The sequence below is a fragment of the Phacochoerus africanus genome, chromosome 10 (genome assembly GCF_016906955.1).
Source record: "Phacochoerus africanus isolate WHEZ1 chromosome 10, ROS_Pafr_v1, whole genome shotgun sequence".
NCBI classification, from domain to species: domain Eukaryota; kingdom Metazoa; phylum Chordata; class Mammalia; order Artiodactyla; family Suidae; genus Phacochoerus; species Phacochoerus africanus.
The window spans coordinates 131,098,689-131,120,519 of NC_062553.1; the positions used below are offsets into that span (position 1 = coordinate 131,098,689).

General features: G+C 43.3%; 1 protein-coding gene and 1 long non-coding RNA gene across 3 annotated transcripts in view; one reads left to right on the plus strand and one right to left on the minus strand.

Moving 5' to 3' along the window:
• PKD2 (polycystin 2, transient receptor potential cation channel) overlaps window positions 1-6,687 on the minus strand; it is a 55,344-nt gene extending 48,657 nt beyond the window's left edge. Inside the window, exon 1 of one of the 2 annotated variants that reach the window (XM_047798042.1) lies at window positions 5,921-6,687. In XM_047798042.1, the coding sequence (XP_047653998.1) occupies window positions 5,921-6,521 (601 nt within the window). In that variant the 5' untranslated portion in view covers window positions 6,522-6,687. The remainder of the gene's footprint in view (window positions 1-5,920) is intronic. The other variant, XM_047798043.1, reaches the window with a different exon arrangement.
• A 294-nt stretch (window positions 6,688-6,981) lies between these two features.
• Window positions 6,982-13,927, plus strand: LOC125137346 (uncharacterized). Its single transcript, XR_007137407.1, has 3 exons — window positions 6,982-7,503; window positions 9,160-9,258; window positions 13,654-13,927. It is a non-coding gene; the product is annotated as an uncharacterized LOC125137346 (long non-coding RNA).
• The last annotated feature ends 7,904 nt before the right edge of the window (window positions 13,928-21,831 follow it).

Below are 21,831 nucleotides of genomic sequence, written 5' to 3' on the forward strand. Positions count from 1 at the left end.
CTACTGTGCCAGGCTGGAGACCGAACCTGCGTCCTGGTGCTACAGAGGTGCTGCCGATCCTGTTGCCCCACAGCAGGAACTCCTCTTTTGACCTTTAAGAAATTCAATGCTGCCTGATTATACTAAACACGCTTAGCTGAGCAGATTTTTAAAATGCCAATTCACATATAATGTTGATTTATTTATTTGTTTGTTTGCTTTTTAGGGGCCACACCTGAGGTATAAGGAAGTTCCCAGGCTAAGGGTCCAATAAGAGCTGCAGCTGCTGGCCTCCGCCACAGCCACAGCATCTTGGGATCCGAGCTGCGTCTGTGACCTACACCACACTTATGGCAACGCAGGATCCTTAACCCACAAAGCAAGGGCAGGGATTATCCTCATGGATACTAGCTCAGGAACCTGCTGAGCCACGATGGGAACTCCAACATACGATGCTTAAATTAAAAGCAACGAATCATGCGACCTCTCTCTCTGCAGAAAGAGTAAGATCAGCAATCATGCTCTGTAGCTCAGCAGATGGAAAAAGTGTTGGGTCCGCTGGGCAAAGATGACATAAGCCTTGGTGAGCTGGCTGGAGAGAGATCCCACAGTTTTGGACGCGGCCGGCAGACAGACGTGGTGGCTGTCCAAACCCCCACTAGTGAACAGTGTGGTCAAGTCACATTGCTGGTTACTTGGAAGAGCCTTAACAGCTTCCAAAAAAGACAAACCTCTCCATCTTTTGTATTAGCTTAGGTTGGCTGTTAATGGCAAACGACCTTGCACTTCTGGTCCACAGGCTTTAACCCCTTCCATCGCAGAAACGCACAGAGCCACTTGTGCCACAGTCAAGCCACACAGAGAAGAGGGGGGAAATGGTATATGGTCTTCCACTTGGAAGAAATGACCTCATCTGCAGTGTTTATGTACTTCTAAAGTCTCAGCATCACACATTAGTTCTATGCCCAAATTGGGGTCTTTCAAATTTCCTGTAGGAAAATCAGCATCTGCATTCAAAGACCCTGTGTTACGCATGCTAGGTTTCACCACGCTGAAAGTGGAGCAAAACTTATGACCAGGCTGGCTCCTGCCAAGATCTGGTAGTTGTCAGGGAATTACTCACTCAGAAGAAATGCAGCAAGCAGAATGTTTGTTCGCTGAAACGCCATCATATTAAAGAATTATTACAAATCTAGATGACATGGAAAATTACAACTCAGAATAACACAGAGGCAGCCAAGTATGAGGCTCAGTAGCCCTGGACACAACCAGACCATTTCTGTGGGTCTATTTCTTTTGGAGGCCGGGCTGAAAACATACACAGAGGGGTGGAAACTGCTAGTCCCTTTACCATCAGGAGAGACTGCCCTGCCTCCCTTGGTCAGGGATGTCACTCTGTCCCATGGTTTATAAACAATTGTGCATGAAGGAAAAGTCATGGTCCTTAATATTAACAAATGGTTTTGTTTGACCTATAAAGAGAAAAACCAAACTCCTATCAAATTCGAGTCAACGGTCTAGGGCAGCTTAATGCCAGCCCTTGAATAAAATATTTCAAATGAAAAGGAACAAGTCCTTCTATTTATATTTTATAGAAACATATTTTTATGCATCTACTTTTTCTAAATTATTCTAGCTACCTTCTCAAGTATTTATGGCTCTAAAATTTTCATTTGGTTTCCCCACGTGGGGGTGTATGTAAGGCTCAGTCTTAGGGTACAGGGACTCTCACATCCCGATGGGTGAGGAATGGCTGCATCCACAAATAGAAAAAACAGCTGTCCTGTAGCCAACCAAGGCCCATGTGGAGCAGGGATGATACAGGAAAGTAAGAATGGGTAAGGGTGGAGCTCACGTCCAAGATGGCAGGATTCTTCAAAAGCAATGGTTCTTTTCCCGCAATTGTCCCAAGTGTGAAGGGAATAGCTTCCAGCACCCCAGCCCCTCTGTTCAGTACATGTCTCCACCTGTTAGGAGATGGTGATAGGAGAGGATACTGGACAATATCCACCTTCCTTCCTGTGTAAGAGGCAGCTTAGGCATCGCCAAAGCCCAAAGTCAGAGGACATCACCTAAACAACATTACTTATTACTATGAATATGGCGGAATTTTGACATGGATAGTCCAAAACACCAAAGGTGTCTCAAAACATTAATCATTAACTTGAAAAAAATGCCACTTTGCAACTTTTATCCAAATGCTTCCAAAACCTTATTTTGCAATACATAAAAAAATCACAAAGAGGAAGGACATAAAGACCTTGCAGGGGTCCCGCGCCCAGCTTCAACAACAATCAACTCAACACCAGCTCTGATTCATCGAAACCCTCACCCGCTCCTCGATTATTCTGAAATGAATCCCAGTAATCGCATCATTGCATCTGTTAATATCTCAAACCATCATCAAGTTTCACTTCCTCTAACTTCCCCAGGGAGAGCCGGTCCTCTCTTCTTTGGGTCCCTCTCATGCCTGGGACCGGGCCCTACAATTATTTACTGACATCTCTCATTCCCCTACTAAACGCTGAGCTCCTTAAGAGTTGGGATCTTGTCTTATTCATTTCTGAATCTCTAGTACCTACCACAAGGGAGAGGCTCAATAAATGTTTGTGGGTGTACAAATTCTGTTACTAGCATAGCCTTATCACACCGCCCAGAGTAGCACCTCTCTCTCAAAAAAAAATCCCCACTGCAATGAAAATACAAAATCTCATTTGTTCAGAATTGTAGTGCAAATAAAAGGGGAAAAGGAAGAAATGATAGAGTGAGGTTTGAATTAAAAATAAAGGGAAAAGAGCCAAAACACAGAAACGATCCAAGGGTTCAGCATCTGACAAATGGATAAACAAAATGTGGTACCTACATACAAGGGACTACTACTTGGTTAATAAAAGGAATGAAGTTCAGATATGTGCTACAACATAGGTGAACCTTGAAAACATTAAGTGAAATAAGCCAGACATGAAAGGACAAATACGGCATGATTCCACGAATGAGGTATCGACAATAGGAAAATTCATGGAGACACAAAGCAGAAGAGAGGTGGGGGCAGGGGAGAGCAGGGGATGTGGAGAGTTATTATTTAATGGGCAGAGCTTATATTTGGGATGATGAAAAAGTGATGATACGGTATAGTGAAGGGGAGAAGAGGTATCTATTTGTTACAGCAACTTCGCCCACCCTGCCCATTACAGCTAGTTCTTTATGATTTCTCCAGGAAAACAAAAAACCCCTCAGGCATATATGTTTGAAATAACAAACAGAAAGTGACTTTAACAAGTTGATACATCCATAAAACACGTTCGACTCTGGAACTTCAGAAAATTGGAGTAGAGTGTTAAATTTTCTCTCATGCTAAAAAGTTTGCTAGGGAAAAGTAAGCACGATTATTGGGTAGGGATACCTTTAAGACTGGAGCAGTCTTTTGGGCATCCTTCGCAGCTTCTGGTCCAGGCCTTCCTCACCCCTTGGCTGGCTACCTCCTACCTCCCTATCTCCCTCTGCAATCTCTCCTGCACAGCACACTGCCTGACTCATACTCCCTTTCAGCATGTTCTGCTCCTGCTCAAAAACTTTCGACTGCTTCCTAATATTTTGGGATAAGTTTTTAATTCCTTGGTTAGACAGAATGTGCTGCCCACAACCAGGCCTCAAATATTTCTTCTTTGCTCTCTCACTCCTGCTAAGGAGAAAAATGATCATTTGTTGTCCAGCTCAGATTCATATCATTACATAGCACAATGTAGGCTGAAGCCAGGAAATGACCTTGAACATTAGGGTCAACTCATCCACTCTATAAACAAGGAAGGGAAGCCAGGATATTTGAGTGAGTTACATTAAGGCATCAAGGTGGGAGACCTCCAAGGCAGCTCCTGACCACTCTAGTTTTTCTACTTGCTCTACATTTAGAAATTTTAAGGTACTCTCTCTTTAGAGCCAGGACACTACTTAGATAATGCACGTAAGATTTTTTTCTTTTCTTTTCTTTCTTTTTTGCACATAAGATTTTTATCATTGGTATCCCAAGAGGGGGAAAAAATCACATCTCATTCATGGTTATTCATTTCATTTTTCTGGGTTTCTGTCCATAGGAAAATGGTGATGTGCTATTTTAGTTCTTTGTGTGTGTGTGTGTGTTACCTAGCACAGTCTATTTCCACAGTAGGTGCTAATTATTTTAAAATGTTACTTATTTCATAAGTGACAAGAAGATCAATTTTACGTCTTCATAAAAGACAGTAATAAAACAAAATTTATTCTAAGATTTTCTATATAAAAGATTTTCATGAGTCTGCTCTCCTACCAACTAGACCATTGATAAGGTTTGACCAAAAGTTTTATTATTAGCGTATTCATTCTAAGTTTTCTGAAATTTTTCTTTAATAAACCGATATATGCAATTAAATTAAAAGGATCAAGATTGACCATTATGTATTAACTTACAAGAAACTTCTCTCATTTGAATGACTATATTTAAAAGTACAATCAACACCATGTAAAATACATAATTTGTTTGAATACAATTTCAAACCTTAAAAAAGGAAACTTTTCTACTAATCTATTCACTCAGATTACCCAAAAGGAATCTTTTGTTCTTACCATGCTCTGGATCAAATTAACCAGCATAATCACTCGTGTTAAAAAAGTACCCAAATGTACATTTCACAATCTATGAGTTTATATTTATGCAGCATTCACAACATGGCAGAGACTTCCTTTACATATAACGTCTCCTTTTATTTAATCTCCCAAATGAAGAACTAAGTATTATGATTATCCCTTTTTCAAAAAAATCCAAAAACTGGGGATCAGAGCGGTTAGGCACTTTGCCTGATGTCATACAGCTACTGCGTGGTAGAACTGGGATTTGGGTATCAGAGGGACTTGGAGTTAATCACATGTCTATAAAAACACCAGGATTGTCTTTTGTGCAAGACTTTCAAAACTGACAGGAGAAGAGAAGGGGAAATTTCAAAAGAACTGAGAATGGTCAAGTATTCAAAGTGGAGATGACAGAGTCATTTGGATGGAAAGAGCAAATGCAACTCGTTTCCAAGGATGCCTCTGACAAAACTTTGCAAAAACAGGCTCCCATCTGCTCTTGGAAAAATTGTGTCCTGTTAACAGGCACTGGTACATTCCAAAATGCCTTTGCTGCCTTTTGGCGGGTTGGGTGCACTGAACGCGACACATCTACCCACAGGTGGTATCTGATGACTTCACTGTTTCACCGGAATTTCAAAGAACGTTAGTTATTGAAAAACATCCTTAACAATGTTAACATTCACTTTGCAACTATTTTAGACAATGAATTAGAATTGCAGGCCAAGTAACAGGCATTATTTTATTCTATTCGTGGTGTTCTCAAAAGACAGCTCCCTCTCCCGCAAACAAACCTACACATCACCAAACCATCAATAACTACTCAATGGCCCTCCTCCCGCTGAACTGCCTACCCTTTCCAGAATCGCATAAGGGGCACTAGGGCATCCAGGCCGGCGGAAGACCATGGGTACTAGGATAAATTTTTCTACTAGGTAGAAAATTAGGTAAAATGAGCAAATATGTACTTGCAACCACCATCTGTATTAGTCTTTTTTTCTTTTCCCTAACAAGGAAAAAAAAAAAAAATCTCCAGATGTACCCTTTCACTCTACTACGGCTTTCACTCTTTCCAAAGGTAAAGATAAGCAGGCACGTCTTCCTGTAGAAGAAGGAGGTATCCAATAAGTTTGCACCAACAAGGGCGCCCTGGAATTCAGCGATGGGCACCGGAAATAGAGCAGATTTAGCAGAGGTGGGGAAGGCGCTTCCAAGGGAGGCGGGGACGCAATGGGTACGCGAGGTGGAGCCCCCGGAAAGCTGCCCCGGCGGGCGATGGCTCCCGCGGCGCCCGCGGTTCTGGTTTGTGCATCAGCCACTGCGGGTCCCGCGCGCTTACCTCGCAGCCCGCGAACCAGCCTCTCGGCCCAGGCCACTCGGGGCGGTTGCCCATCCAGGGGGAGGTGGCGGTGCAGCGGGTCCCCGCCGCCGGCCGGGCTGGGGCTCGGCGGGCCCTGGTCCTCTCGCCGGCGCCGCCTCCCGCTCGGATGGCCGGCGCCGTGGAAGCTCCCCAGCCCCCGGCCCCGGGCGCCCGCGGAGCTCACGGCCGAAGAGGCTGCGGACCTCCGGCTGCCCGGGCGCCACTCCACGTCCATCTCCACTACCATGCCCCCTTCTTCTCCCTCCACCTCGTCTTCCTCCTCCTCCTCCTCGGCCTCGAAGCCGGGGTTGTCGCGGCTCCACGCCTGCCGCGAGCACGACGAGAGCGGAGGAGAGGGAGAGGCCGAGGCTCCGGCCGGAGGGTCCCGCGCGGCCGCCTGCCGGATGCGCTCCATCTCGATCTCCAGGCCCCTTTGCTCGCGGAGGCCGCCCGGGGCCGCGAGGCCAGCGCCCGCGGCCCCGCCGCCCGCCATCAGCCGCCCGGGGCCCGCCGTTCGGGGCGCCGCCGGCCGCTGGGCGTCCCCGGGCTGCTGCGGCTGCACGCGGCTCGAGTTCACCATCGCGGTCACTGGCTCCAGGCGCGCCCTCGCCCGGTGCCCCGCTCGGCGCTGCCCGCTGCAGGAGCCATGTTCTTTTCTTCCCGGGGCCCGCGGCTCCTGCTCCCCGCCCCCGACCTCCCCGCGGTCCCGCGTCCCTCGCCCGCCCCCTCGGCCCGCCTCCCCCTCGCCTCGCCTCGCCCGGCGGCCGCCGCGCGCTGCAGGGGGAGGCGCAAGGCAGCCGCCCCCGTGGTCCGCGCGCTCGGCGCGCGGCGCCCGGGTCCGCGTTCCAAGTGCAGCCTGAGCACCGGCGCGGGCGGCCGCGTTCCTTTCGGGTGGAAGGGCTCGGACGGGGAGGGACTCGCCGAGCCGTCCGTCCACCCGCGAGCAAAGGGCTTCTGGAGCTGTCCCTGGCTGCGCGACCCTGAGATAAGGCTTGGGTCTCCGTCCCGCCCCCCCCCCGCCCCCCCCCCCCCCCCCCCCCCCGAGCCACTTCTGCCTCGATTTACCAAAGTGCGGGGAGAGGGGTGAACCATTTTAGGGACGGTGGTGCGAACAGGCGAAATCCAGCCTGCGCTGGTCTGCAGCGGAGGCAAAGGAAAGCTTTGACTTGAAAACGACCAACTAGCCCCTAACGCTGACTAACTTGGCCCTTGGCGGCCCTCCTCGTCCCGACTCTGCTGCCTTTCGGATGGTTTCTTTAATCTTTGGTTGGCTCCTCTCTCCACACATTGTGGGAACCGCAAGGATTCGGCCTTGGGGCTCTCGGGTCGCTGGTGCTCCGCGTGATCTCAGCCGTCCCCTTCCCACCACCGCATCTGCTGCAGCCGGGACTGACCTGGGAGTAACAGAATCGCATGCCAGGTCCGAGCTCCGGCGCTTAATTCCCGCTCTGTGGAGCACATCCAGCTCGATGCTTGGCAGCTGTCTCCAACTGCACCCATCCCAAACTAAATTGATCCTTCCCCCTCTTCTTTCCAGCCTGCCTCACCTCCTGCATCCCCAGGTGAGATCTGAGGCATCCTCACTCCCACTTCTGCAGGATTGCCTCACCTTTCTCCTCTTCGCCTACACCTCATTTCCCCCGACTTGTGTTACTTCTGCCCCACAAATGTCTCCCTGATAGGACCTCTGTTGCTTATTCCCATTGGCAGTAACTTAGCCCAGAACCCCTATGGCTTGTTTTAGTCTGTCAGGTCCACCATCATCCTTCACTTTGGGGTCCCCACTGTTTCCAAATTGTGTTTCCAGAACCAAACCTGCTTGTGTCACATTGCATTGATGCTTCGACACCTGTGGAGGCTTCTGCCAGCTTAAAGGTTAACATTTAATGTCCATATCTTGATTTAGTGAATTTTCAAAACCTTCTTCTATGTGTGTGTGTATAAGGTATATATATATTTTTATATGTATATATATTTATAAATATATATATGCACACACACACATATATGTGTGTGTGTATACATTTTTTTCTTCTAGGGCTGTCATAATGGAGTACCACAGACTGGGTGTCTCTAACCACAGACATTAATTTTTCTCACAATTCCAGAGGCTGGAAGTCTAAGATCAAGGTGTGGGCAGGGTTGGTTTCTTCTGAGGCCTTGCTCCTGGGCTTGTAGATGGGATGCAGCCTTCACTCTGTCTTCATGTCGTCTTCCCTCTGTGTCTGTGTCCCAGTTTCCTCTTCTTACGAGGACACCAATCAGATTTGTTTAGGGCCCATGCTAATGATCTCACTTATAACTTCATGACCTTTTCAAAGACCCTACCTCAGTACATTCTGGAGTACTCTGATGGGGTGGGATGGGGGTGTTGGACCTTAAAATATGAATTTCTGATGGGGACACAGTTCAGCCCATAACCACCCAAATTTTAGTTTTCTTGCCTGGTTTCCCATCCTGCACATCCATATGTGTAGCACCTGTCACCAGTTCCCTGTGCACTCAGAACATGCGCTGCTTGTACTTGGATTATTATGGCCGCTCGTCACCTGATCATGCAATTTACCTATTGGGGTATCTGTGTCCTTCATTTAACAGCGAGCTTCTCAAGGGTGGAGCTGATGGGGCTGAGGCATAGGCCTGGCTCCTGCCATTCATCAATTCCTTCTGAAGACATTTCCTAGGCACTGGATTGGGAGCTGGTGTGTAGAGCGGAGTATGACGTGGCCTCTGCCCTCAAGAAGAGACAGACCAACCAGAAATAACTGTCCTGGGTGATGCCTGTCATCCAAGGAACTTCTAAGGATGCCAGTGCCCCCAAGAGAGCAATACTAGAGGGCATAGTCAAAGACTTCCCAAGAGACACCCGGCCAGAGGAGAGCCAGGCTCGAGAACAGAGTACAGAATCTCAGCCAAAGGGTTCTGTTGAACAGTAGGCCTAGTGCAGTATTTTAATCATGTGATTATCTGCATCATGCATGACACTTGCTAATAATAAAAAAAAGTAGATTCCACTCCAAGTGTCCCCAATGGCAACCTTATAGATTCAGAAATTCCAGGATTTCAGGCCTAAAATTCTGAATCTTCTCAGAGGATTCTGGGGCAGCCTAAGCTTGCGAGGCTCCAATATGTTCCGAATGAATGGGGTTTCATAAAACCTTTCTGCCATACTCCTAGCACTTAATGGTCACCCACGATGCCATTGCCTTCAACCCCAGGTCTGGAAGAAACGTCTGTGGTCCTTGAGTCCGACTAGCGCTTTGTCTTGTGCCTGCCAGTGTGCTAATTCTGAACCACGTCCCAGCTGTTGACCTGGGGTGAGTGGCTTTCCCAAGTTGTGCCTGTGAAAATGGAGATAATAATAGTGTTCCCTGCACAGGGTTGTTGTGAAGATCAGGTGAATTAATACATGTAAGGCGTCGGAACCCTGCCTGGCACATGGTAAGTGCTCATTATTAGCTCTTGTATCTTACTTATGATAAATATTTTCATCTAGGAGTTCCCGTTGTGGTGCAGTAGTTAACGAATCCGACTAGGAATCATGAGGTTGCAGGTTCGATCCCTGGCACTACTCAGTGGGTTAAGGATCCAGCATTGCCATGAGCTGTGGTGTAGGTCACAAACGTGGCTCGGATCCCGCATTGCTGTGGCTCTGGTGTAGGCCAGTGGCTACAGCTCCGATTAGACCCCTAGCCTGGGAACCTCCACATGCCAAGGATGCGGCCCTAGAAAAGGCAAAAAGACAAAAAAAAAAAAAGAAGTACTCTTTAAAAAAATTTTTTTTTCATCTACTATAATTCCATATTTGGAAGTCTGTCCAATGCCACAACAAATACTGAGCAGCTACTAGGTGCCAGGCATAACACCAGGAGAGAGTGCAAGCAGTGACACAGGGGAAATGCCTGCCCTTAAAGAGCTTGCATGCTCCGTGGATTTGTTGGACGAATGGATGGATATAGTCAGGGGCAATCAGTAATTTTTCTCTTTTGAGGGCAGTACCTGTGGCACATGGAAGTTCCCAGTCTAGGGGGTGAATTGGAGCTGTAGCTGCCAGTCAACACCACAGCCACAGCAATGCCAGATCCGAGCTGCATCTGTTCCCTACACCATAGCTCATGGCAATGCCAGATCCTTAACCCACTCAGCAAGGCCAGGGATTGAACCCACATCCTCAAAAGGATACGGGTGTTGGGTTCTTTACCTGCTGAGCCACAACAGGAACTCCATGGTGTGACCATTTTAAAGCACACAGCTAGACTGCTGACTTAATTCCTCACATAGAACTCTTTTTAACTTAATTTTTTACCGCCACTTCTCCTCGGGCTCCAAGGGCCCTTGGTATATCTTATGCCCTCAGGAGGCTATTATAGTCACTGCTCAAAATGCTCTTTTCAATTTTGTGCTATTTGTTCCCCAAGGATATTTTGATTTTCTAGAGTTCAAGGTTTAGAAGACAATTGATTTCTGCTTATTCATTTTTTTTGTTTGTTTGTTTGTTCTTACTGTCTTCTGCTAGCTGACCTAGAGTCCAAAGACATAAAGAAGAGAATGCTGAGTGGGAAAACAATCCCAAGGAATAGCAAATACATTAACTAAATTACTAACCATGGATTGGCTTTAAATTCTGTGCATTTACCATGCATAGGAAATAATATTATTATTTTAGACAGAATATGCAAAACAAAAATACTATGTGGATAGATCCCTTAGGGAGTTATTGCTCATTGAGATTCATACTTGGAGTCTAAGTAACAATAGATTGGAGGATATAATTTAGCAGGAGTTCCCGTTGTGGCGCAGTGGTTAACAAACCCAACCAGTATCCATGAGGACACGGGTTTGATCCCTGGCCTTGCTCAGTGGGTTAAGGATCCGGCGTTGCCCTGAGCTGTGGTGTAGGTTGTAGACATGGCTCAGACCCCGAGTTGCTGTGGCTCTGGCGTAGGCCAGTGGCTACAGCTCTGATTAGACCCCTAGCCTGGGAACCTCCATATGCCGCAGGAACAGCCCTAGAAAAGGCAAGATAATAATAATAATAATAATAATAATAATAATAATAATAATAATAATAATTTAGCATTGAGTCGGTAGTGAAGGTTCTCAGCATGAGAAGGTGTTGAAAGGAGCACGTACTCAGACTGGCATGGGAGAGAAAGGTAGGCAGGGCCAGATCGTGGAAAGTCTCAGATGCGCGGCAAGGGGGACAGACTTTGTTCTGCAACGAATAATAATAAAATGCCCCCTTTTACAGTGTCGTTGTCTTCAAATATGAAATATTCTTTCGAAGACTGTAACTCCTGTCCCCAAAGAATGTGGATGGATTGAAAATGTGTCCACACATACATGGTTCAGACTCAGATGTGTGCTTACCTGAAATTTGAATCATAAATCATGGAAAGAAATGTGATTTTTAAAAATGCACAGCAATATTTGTGTAATGTAACTTGGATAGCAGTTGAGTCATTGCATCATTTTTTGGCCATGCTCATGACATGCAGAAATTCTCCGGCCGGGGATTGAACCTGTGGCACAGCAATGATCTGAGCCTCACCAGTGACAATGCCATTTTCTTTTTTTTTTTTTTTTTGCTTTTTAGGGCCTACAGCATATGAAGATTCCTAGGCTAAGGGTTGAATCGGAGCTGTAGCTGCCAGTCTACACCACAGCCACAGCAACACCAGATCAGAGCCATATCTGTGACCTATACCACAGCTAACAGCAACACTGGATCCTTAACCCACTGAGCAAGGCCAGGGATCACACCCGCAACCTCATGGTTCCTAGTCAGATTTGTTTCCGCTGTGCCACAACAGGAATTCCAACAATGCCATATTCTCGCTCTTTTTTTTTTTTTAAAGGCCTATTTATTTTTAATTTAATTTAATTTAATTAATTAATTTATTTTTGGGGGTCTTTTTCTAGGGCCGCACCCACAGCAAATGGAGGTTCCCAGGCCAGGGGTCTAATCAGAGCTGTAGACACCAGCTTAAGCCAGAGCCAGAGCAACGTGGGATCCGAGCTGCATCTGTGACCTACACCACAGCTCACGGCAACGCCGGATCTTTAACCCACTGAGCAAGGCCAGGGATCGAACCCGCAACCTCATGGTTCCTAGTCGGATTCGTTAACCACTGGGCCATGACGGGAATTCCAATGCTAGATTCTTAACTGCTAGGCCACCAGGGAACTCTGGATCCATAGCAACTTCAAATACTATGTTCTGGGAGTTTCACTAATAATTTCCATGCTAGACTTCATAAATTCTTCACCGGCTGTTTAATATGTACCCTGTTCAAATCCTTATTCACTCTCTCTGGTTCACTCTGTTCTGTTTCCTGCTTTCACCTGGACAGGTTTTTCCGCTTCAGAGAGCCTAGCTTTTGCTCAAGCAGGTCCTGAGGCTATAAATTTCTCTCCCTTCCCTCAGATTCTTCCCTTTAGTACCCATCTTAAAACGCAATTTCTTGGCATTCCCGTCGTGGTGCAGTGGTTAACGAACGCAACTAGGAACCATGAGGTTGTGGGTTCGATTCCTGACTTTGCTCAGTGGGTTAAGGATCCGGCGTTGCCGCGAGCTATGGTGTAGGTTGCAGATGAGGCTAGGATCTGGCGTGGCTGTGGTTGTGGTGTAGGCTGGCAGCTATAGCTCCTATTCAACCTCTAGCCTGGGAACCTCCATATGCCATGGGAGCAGCCCAAGAAATGGCAAAAAGCCAAAAAAAAAACCCCAAAAAACAAAAAACGAAAAAACCGCAATTTCTCATGAGACGTTCTCTCTTATTCAATAAGCGAGGTACACAAACTTGTATTTTTCTTTATCTGGTTGTTATGTCTCATGGCCCTATGACAAATTTCAGTCGTTTGTAGGGCCTGAGATACTGTGTGGGATCGAGAACATAGCCTGGTTGCTATTCTGCTTTTATTTCATCTGTGTGGTAGGTTCTTCTGGGGACACACGGTAAACCCTCACCCCTTAGTCTCAGTGCCACTGAGGACACTCAGCGGAGCCATGGAAAAGGCAGCCTTCGAACAGTCTGGTCTGATTGAATGCATGGTGTGCTCCACACTTCTGACTTATGCGTTGTTAAAATTGCCTGTGTTGTTTCCTGTTTTGCTTGTATTTTCCGTGGTGAACCAGTCAAGCAGATGCAAGCTGAAGTACCCACGGATACCCACAGATTCCACCTTCCAGGGGGAAATCCAAAAGGAATCTCTGGCATGTGTGGTGTTGCTTAGCAACCCACCCAAACAAACATGTTTCCCTCGCAGTTTTTTTCTCAGTCCTTATTTATTCAAGCACATTGTATCATAGAATTCTTAACACTGGACATCTGAACTCAACAGGAGAAAATCTGGTGTTTGGGGCTTTATAAGAACTGCCAGCCATACCAAAACATTCGTTTTATTTCTCACTTTACTGCTCTAATCATGCAAAGTTAGGATCTGTAGTAGTCTTCATGTCTGGAATTTGGTTTGGATATGTCCCTGCTTCTGGGGGGTTACCTTGGCACCATTGTTGGTTGGCACTGTGCTTTTGATGACCTAATCCCTCTCTCTCAGTCTCCTTCTCTGAATAATAAGGTTAAATGTGAATCTTCCAAATTCCCACAGAATTTATTTTTTTGGGCTGGGCCTTCGGCATGCAGAAGTTCCTGGGCCAGGGATTGAACCCACGTCACAGCAGTGACCTGAGCCAGATCCTTAATTTCTAGGCCACCAGAGAACTCATCCCACGGAATTTTTGCTGAAGACAGAATGAGGGAATATGAATAAATTCACCAAACACTTATAGAGTATCCTCCAGATGCCAGGCCCCATGTGGAATTCTGGGACGTCAAAGATAAGACATAATTCCCACCTTCAAGAGGATCAAGTCTTTTCAGTCAAGCATGCTGCTCACACCTGAAACCAATATTGTAAACCAACTATACCTGAATAAAACAGACACACAAATGAAAAAGGATGCCTGGAAACATCTTTTCATCATTTCCGAGCCCTCGCAAAGACTAGTGAGTCTCTCCAGACGGGTATCATCTCCTTTTGGAAACTTGCTTAGCCACAATCCTGGCCCCTCTGCTTGAATTAACTTACCCCTCTACCTTGCAAACACTTAGCCTAGCATTTACCACCATTACTGCAATGGTCTTCCTGAGTCGGCATGTAAGACCTGGGTTTTGTTTAGCAGCCCAGTAGCCATTTCCCTTTCTTATAACAGTAATGACACTGTCTCAGGAAACCACCCCTCCCCCATCCTGAGTCCTTGAGGGCCTCAGATGTGGCCAACACCCCCACTAAGCTCCCACGTGGTGGGCATGGATGCCAGGCTTAGCCAACGAGAGTATCATGTCCCCTGAGCACCTGTGAATATGGTCCTTAAGAACAGGCGTGGAAGTTGGTTCTGTCCCATGGAAGTCAGGACAGAATGTCTTTTCTGAGTTCTTGGAAAGGAAAAGCTTTTCTTCGCACTAGATTTGGAGTTATAAGGATGTAAGTCTAGACAAGTTGGCAGCCACAATATTTATGCTGAAGGAAAAAATGAAGCCAACAATATACATATGAACAAAAGCCTGTATAGTGTGGAGAGGGGACGAAGACCCAAATTGAACTGGTGGTGATGTTTGAGGGGCCATGTTATTCGAGAACGTTGTGAAATACATTTTGAAGATTTGCCATATTCCAGTTTTGTCAGATTCAGGCACATGTCTTTATCCACGTTCAAAAGAATTTTGCATCATATAGGGCAAAGAATAGAGCTCTTTGGAACACTCTGTGAGGCTTTTCTCTTCACGAACTCAAGCGTCTTCACTATCGCCATTTGGGTATAGTTGTTCAAACATTTTGAATACAATTCTACTTTCACTAGCCCAGATTTCCAAAAGGACATCAGAATTTTTCCCAAAGCCTTTGATGCCAACGTAGATGATGTTTACAGCTTTCCCAGGATCTACCAGACTTTATCGCATATCTGCTTTATATACCTCTAGCATAATCTCAGATACGATTAGGGTGCAAAAGGAGTTGTCCTTGCCTGAAAGATGCTTGTCATTAGCTTGTAAACACAAGCCATACACACATAAAGCAATTACCCCATGAATGTTGTATGGTACTCATCTGGGAAGGTTTTTATTGTTGGTTGAAGGTTTTTATTGTTGGTGGTTGATGTGATTTTGGTTGCTGTTTAAGAGTCTGGAGTCTAGGTCCTGAGGATTCTGATTCATTGTGTGTCGGGTGGGTCCTAGGAGATGGAGAATGACCAGATTCTGATGCAATCATTTGAGCTCCTGAAACTGGCACTAATTGAATCTCGAGCTATCCTTGGACTTTGATAGCCAAGAATTCTTTTTCGATTAATTTATTTTAGGTTAGAGTTTCTGTCTCTTGCAGTTGAAGTAGGACTGACTAATAGATTGGAATAGAAGTGAATCGTACAGCCTGGTAAGAGTTATGTTAATAATATTCATGAGATGCTACATCAATACACGATTAGTCCCCCTTCTCTGAGCTGAGTAGGCTAAATGGGGCATACAGGGTGGCTAGTAGGCTAAACCACTCTGTAAGGGCAAGGTCCAATTTAAGAAAATTTCTTCCTATGGATTGTGAATTTTGTGTAATACTTAACAAAACTTTGCTTCACTTAAGGCCATAAACATTTCCGTCTATATTTTCTTCTAGAAGTTTTATTATTTCAGATTTTACATTTCGGCATATAGTCCATTTTGAGATAATTTTTGTATATGGTGTGAGGTATGGATAGATGGCTTTTCTTTTTTTTTTTTTACACATGGATATCCAACTGCTCCAGCACTATTAGTTGAAAAGACGGTCCTTTCTGTATTAAATCATCTTTGTACCATTATTGAAAATCAATTGACCATATACATTTGACTTTATTTCTAGACGGTCTGTTCTGTTCCTTTGATTTGTGTATTTAATCTTTTACTACTACCTTCCTGCTTTGGTCGCAGTAGCTTCCCTCCCACTCTTCCTCATTGGCTATACAAGATATTTTGTGAATTTTAATGGTTTTGTTTAATGACTCTTTCTGGTCCCATTCTCTACTTTGGTCCGACTCATAAAGGGGTACGCATCATTTTATCATAGAGCTGTATCGAGCTTATGTCAGGTTTCCGTTTGAAAGATGTTTTGAAATAATTTACAAATGTAAATTTGAATATCAATGTCAATGTTTTAAATTACATAATTAATTCATCAGTTTTTTTTTCGGTAGCTTATAACTCTTCTTCTGAAAGCTAAGGATATTAGCAAATATATACTCTCCACTTGAAACACTTTTAAAAATTAATAATAAATTTTATGTAGCCAAAGCCTATAAACTTTCATTTTTCCTAAAATAATAAATGTATTTATTTTGTATATTTAAACTCATTACAAGTACTTTTAAAATAGGAACTGCCCTTTCCCGAGTTCTCTCCTTGATTTAATGCTTTTGGGATAGATGTTCTTTTGTTAAGCAGTTTTTGTTTCTGTTTTTTAAGAAGGACTCACTAACGCCTCATTGTTCCCAGAATCTGTACAAAATTGAGAATGCCTTTCTGTTGCCATAAACATAAAACAAATGGGCTGGGCACAAAATTTTGGCACAATCTTTTTTTTTCCCCTCTTGTTTTTAGTATTCTGGAAACATTTCTCCACCTTCCTCTGTCATTAAATGTTGCTATGGAGAAGGAGGAGGGCCAATTAAGTGCACATTTTTTTCTCCGAGCCCTAGCTGATGACTTCATTTTTCTGTCTAAAAGTTACCTGCTTAGTGAGTTTTTAAAAATCCTATTCCAAGAATACATAGTAGTTTTTCTGGGAAGTATTGTACAGGTTTAATCAGCAAATTAATATTTTCATTAATTTCAGAAAAGCTTTCTACTTTTATAATTTTGAAATATTGTTTCACTTGTTTTGTTTTCTTAATCCAGGAATACCAATTATGCTTATGTTGGAACTACTGTTTAATTTCCATATGACCTTATTTCTAATGATTTCTCTTTTTGTCCTTTTCTAGTTTTGCTTTTAATAGGATTTTTACAAATCTTGTCCCCGTGTTACTGTACCTTTTATGTTTCGGAAGTTTTAAATGTGGCTTTTATTTTTCTAATTATTTCTTTAACATCTTTAGTTCCTCCTGTGAATTATGCCAGCTCAATTTTCACTCCTGCATGGTTATATATTTTATTTGATCTTTTTCATTTTTTAAAAGTTACATTATTTTTAAAGGATGTCTATTTCTAGCCCGGATGGAGCAGCAGAAACATAATTACCACTTACCTTAAATAAATTGAAAAAAAAAAACTAAAAATTTATGAAGAATGTTTTTGAACACTGGACAACAGGCAGTGAATAGTAAACTTTGAAAAAATATAAACAATGTGAGTCTTATGGCTTCTCCAGTAATTCTCAAGACAATGACTGCAGGTTACAAAGCAGTCTGCCTCAGTTGAGAAGACAGAATAATTTGAGAGTGTGGGGAAGCCAAGGTGGGTAGAATTCACAGACCCCCAGAGAGGAGAAAGCTGCACAGGGAAAGAGCTCCAGAATTCTCCAGGGTGTTGCCCTTCAGTCCTCAAGGCATTTGAAGAATTTATCTGAGGAAAGAGGAAGAATTACCAGAAAGGAGCAGGTGGAAAAATTCTTGATGCTCTCACAGGGTGGAGAATTTCTAAAATTCTTAACATCCAAAGTAGAAAACCCGAGACTTCCTGTTGTGGCTCAGCAGAAATGAACCCGACTTGTATCCGTGAGGACTCGGGTTTGATCCCTGGCCTCGTTCAGTGTGTGAAGGGTCTGGTGTTGCTGTGAGCTGTGGTGTAGTCCCAGAGCAGCAGCTCCAATTGGACCCCTAGGGGCCCCTGGGAACTTCCATATACTGCATGTGAGGCCCGAAAAAGCAAAAAAAGAAAAGAAAAGAAAGTAGAAAAACCTTGTAAAACATGGAATGTTGAATAGGAACCTCATAAAGGTAATGCCTCAGGAGTGGGGTTGAATTAGCCTAGAATGAAAGCTGCTCTTTTCGGTATAACTCCCTGGCAAAATAGCCTGTTGAGTATGTCATCTTTTTCCGAAGTGAGTCTAGGTGATTTTAAGTGCTGTGTTAAAATTTTCACCACTATTATGTTCTTTCCCCCATATTTAAAGCCTCTGTTTTAGATCTGTTTCAGCTTCACAGCACAGTTGAGAAGAAAATGCCAAGAAGTCCCATATAACCCCTGCCTCCTCTTATGCATAGCTTCCCTTGTAATTAGCATCCTGATCAGAGTGGTACGTTTATTACAATTGACAAATCTATATTAACACAATATTATCCCTCAAAACTAATGTAAACCCTAGTTTACATTAGGGTTTAGTTCTGGTGTTGTACATTCTATGGTTTTGAACAAATTTGTAATGAGATCTCTCCATTACTCTGGTCTATAAGGAAGAGTATCTCTACCATAAAAATCCTCCGAGTTCTGCCTACTCACCCCTCTCTCATCCCTAGCCTCTGGCAACCACGGATCTTTTGACTGTCTCCATAGTTTTGCCTTTTCTAGAATGTCATCTAGTTGGAGTGGTATTGTATGTAACACTTTCAGATTGGCTCTTTCACTTAGTAATATGCTTGAAAGTTTTCCATGTCTTTTCATGGCTGTTGGCTGAAAACACTATAGTTTATTGAGCCATTCACCTACTACCTGATATCTTGGTTTCTTCCAAGTTTTGACAATTATGAATAGAGTTGCTATAAAAATCCATGTGCAGTGTTTTTGTGTGGATATGTCTTCAGCTTCTTTGGGTAAATACCAAGGGCTGTGATTACTGTATCCTGTGGTCAGTGTATGTTTAGTTTTCTAAGACTGACCATCTTCCAAAGAGGCTGTACTATTTTACATTTGCACCAGCCATGACCCTTGTCAACACTTGATGTTGTCTGCATTCTGGATTTTGGCCATTCTAACAGCCAAGATGTCTGTTAAGGCCTTTGCTTCATTTTTTAACCATGTTGTTTACTTTCTTATTATTGTTTTAAGAGTTGTTGTATATTTTGGATGACGGTCCTTTATTAAATATGTTTTTTCAAAATATTTTCTCCCCGTTTGTAGCTTGTCTTCTCATTCTTTTGACATTGTTATTGAAGAGCAGAAGTTTTAAATTACAATGAAGCCTAGCTTACAAATTCTTTCATGGATCCTGCCTTTGGTATCATATCTAAAAAAACCATCATTATACCCCAGTTCATCTAGACTTTCCTTTTATTATGTTTTCATCAATTATTTATTGTGATTGTAGTAGTTTTTGCTATGTAACATTTTGCTGCCTGGTTATTTGGCCTATAATCATTCATAATAGTTATATATTTATTGGACTTTTAACAATATAGAATAAACTCGTAGATGCATTGCATGCTATTTGCTTTTTAATTCTACTTTGACAGTAATGTTGTAATTCTTTAAAAAATTCATCTGTTTATAAGGGAAACACTTATAACAAAGAGAAATAAAAATGATGTAAGATTTATTGTAATTATTATTTTATCATTATATGAGTATGTTTTTGAACAGAGGGGCTTCATCTACTTACATTTTTTTTTCTGGCATTATTGCGATATGATTTACATATAAAATTTTTATATAATTAGGTTGTATGGTGTGATTTTAAAAAAAATTTGTACTATATTGTGATTTAATGTACATACGTATTGTGCAATGATTACCAAAATCAAGTTAATTAACACATTCATCGCTTCACATGGTTACCGGGTGTTTGTGTGTGTGGTGTTGTGTTGAGACCACTTAAGACCTACTCTCTTAGCAAATTTCAAGTAAATACAGTATGATTAACTATAATCGCCATGCCGTACATTAGATTTCCAGAACTAATTGACTTTGTTACCGAAAGTTGGTACCCTTGACCAACATCTCGTTTCTGTCACACCCAGCCTTGGGAATGACTGTTCTACTCTCCAGTTCTAAGAATCTGAATTTTTTAGATTCCGCATATAGGTGTGATCACTGCGTATTTGTCCCTCTGAGTCTGGCTTGTTTCACTTAGCATTATGTCCTCTAGGTTCATCCATGTTGCTGCAAACAGCAGGATTGCCTTGTTTTTGTGGCTGAATAATATATATGTATATATATATACACATATATCACATCTTTCTCCATTCATCCGTCGATGAACTTAGATGGCTCCATGTTTGGTGGCTGTGAGTACTGTTGCAATGCACATGGACGTGCAGCTATCTCTTCAAGACACTCATCTCATTTCCCCTGGGTATCTACATCTAGAAGTGGGATTGTTGGCTCATACAGCAGGTTTTGTTTTTGTTTTTTTTCTTTTTTCTTTTTAGGGCCATACCTGTGGCATATGGAGATTCCCGGGCTATGGGTCAAATCAGAGCCACAGCTGCCAGCCGACATCACAGTCACAGCAACGCCAGATCGGAACTGTGTCTTCAACCAACTCTGCAACTTGTGGCAACACCGCATCCTTAACCAGGATCAAACCCCCATTCTCATGGCTAATAGTCGGGTTCTTAACCCGATGAGTCACAAGGGCACTCCAGAAATTCTATTTTAAAATTTTTAGGGAGCTCCAAACTGTTTTTCATAAAGGCTGTGCCAATTTACATTTCTACCAACACTGTATAATGCACTTTGAGTTAATTTTTGAGTATGGTATAAGATTCGGGGCTGATTTTTCTTTTGCATGTGGACGTTGTTTTCCCAGCATTGTTTTTGGAAGAGATTATCCTTTCCCTGTTGAATATTTTTGGTGCCCTTGTCAAAGGCAAGTTGATCATATATATATGGATTTATTTTGTAGCTCCTAATTCTGATCCGTTGGTCTCTGTGACTTTTTATGCCAGTACCGTAGTATAATCTGAAATCAGGAAGTGATGATTCCAGCTTTATTTTTTCTTTCTCAGGATTGCTGTAAGAGGTTTTCCCATAAGCTTTCCTAAATACTTTATTGCACGTCTCTTAAGAATAAGGACTGATTCACTTTCATAAACATAATGTAAGGACCACACCTAAGGAAATTATTAATAATTCCCTAATATCGTCTAAAGTATTGTGTAAATTCAAATGACCATAACTCTCCCTCAAGGGTTTTTTATCATTTTCTTTCTTAATCCAGGAGTCAAAGTCCCTGTTTTACCCTTGGTTGCTCTGTTTAAGCTTTTAATCTAGAAACTCCCCTCCCTTTTGCTCTCATCACGTTGACTTTTTTGTAGGACTGAAAGATTTAGGAAATAAAAACTTTCCCAGATGCTCAGTTAATTTGAATGTCAGATAAACAATGAATCATTTTTTACTATCCTATGCCCCTTGCTTACACTAAAAGCTGATTTGTTGTTCATCTGAAATTCAAATTTGAGTGTCCTGTATTTTATATGGCAACCCTACTTTTTGGAAAGTTCAGGTCTGTTATATCGCAGAGTAGTTTGATGTCTAGATTCATTTGTTTTCTTCTGATTTGAATCCATTAAACTTTTTTGTTTGTTTTATTCTGTTTTATTTGTCTTTTCTGGGCCACACCTGAGGCTAGGGGTCAAATAGAAGCTGTGGAATCTGAGCCGCGTCTGTGACCTACACCACAGCTCACAACCCAGGATCCTTAACCCACTGAGCAAGGCCAGGGATTGAACCTGCAACCTCATGGTTCTTAGTCGGATTTGCTTCCGATGCACCACAACAGGAACTCCTGAATCCGTTAAACATTTTTTAAAAAAACACTTCATAGGTGATGGTGCGACTTATTGTGTCACAATGGGTGGCACACATCTCGTAGTCCCATGAGTGAAGCTGTTTGACTCTGGCTGAAGAGGGTGAGTTCTAAATCTCTCTAGTTAAAAACATCTTCTTCCTGGGAGTTCCTGCTATGGCAAAATGAGTTAAGGA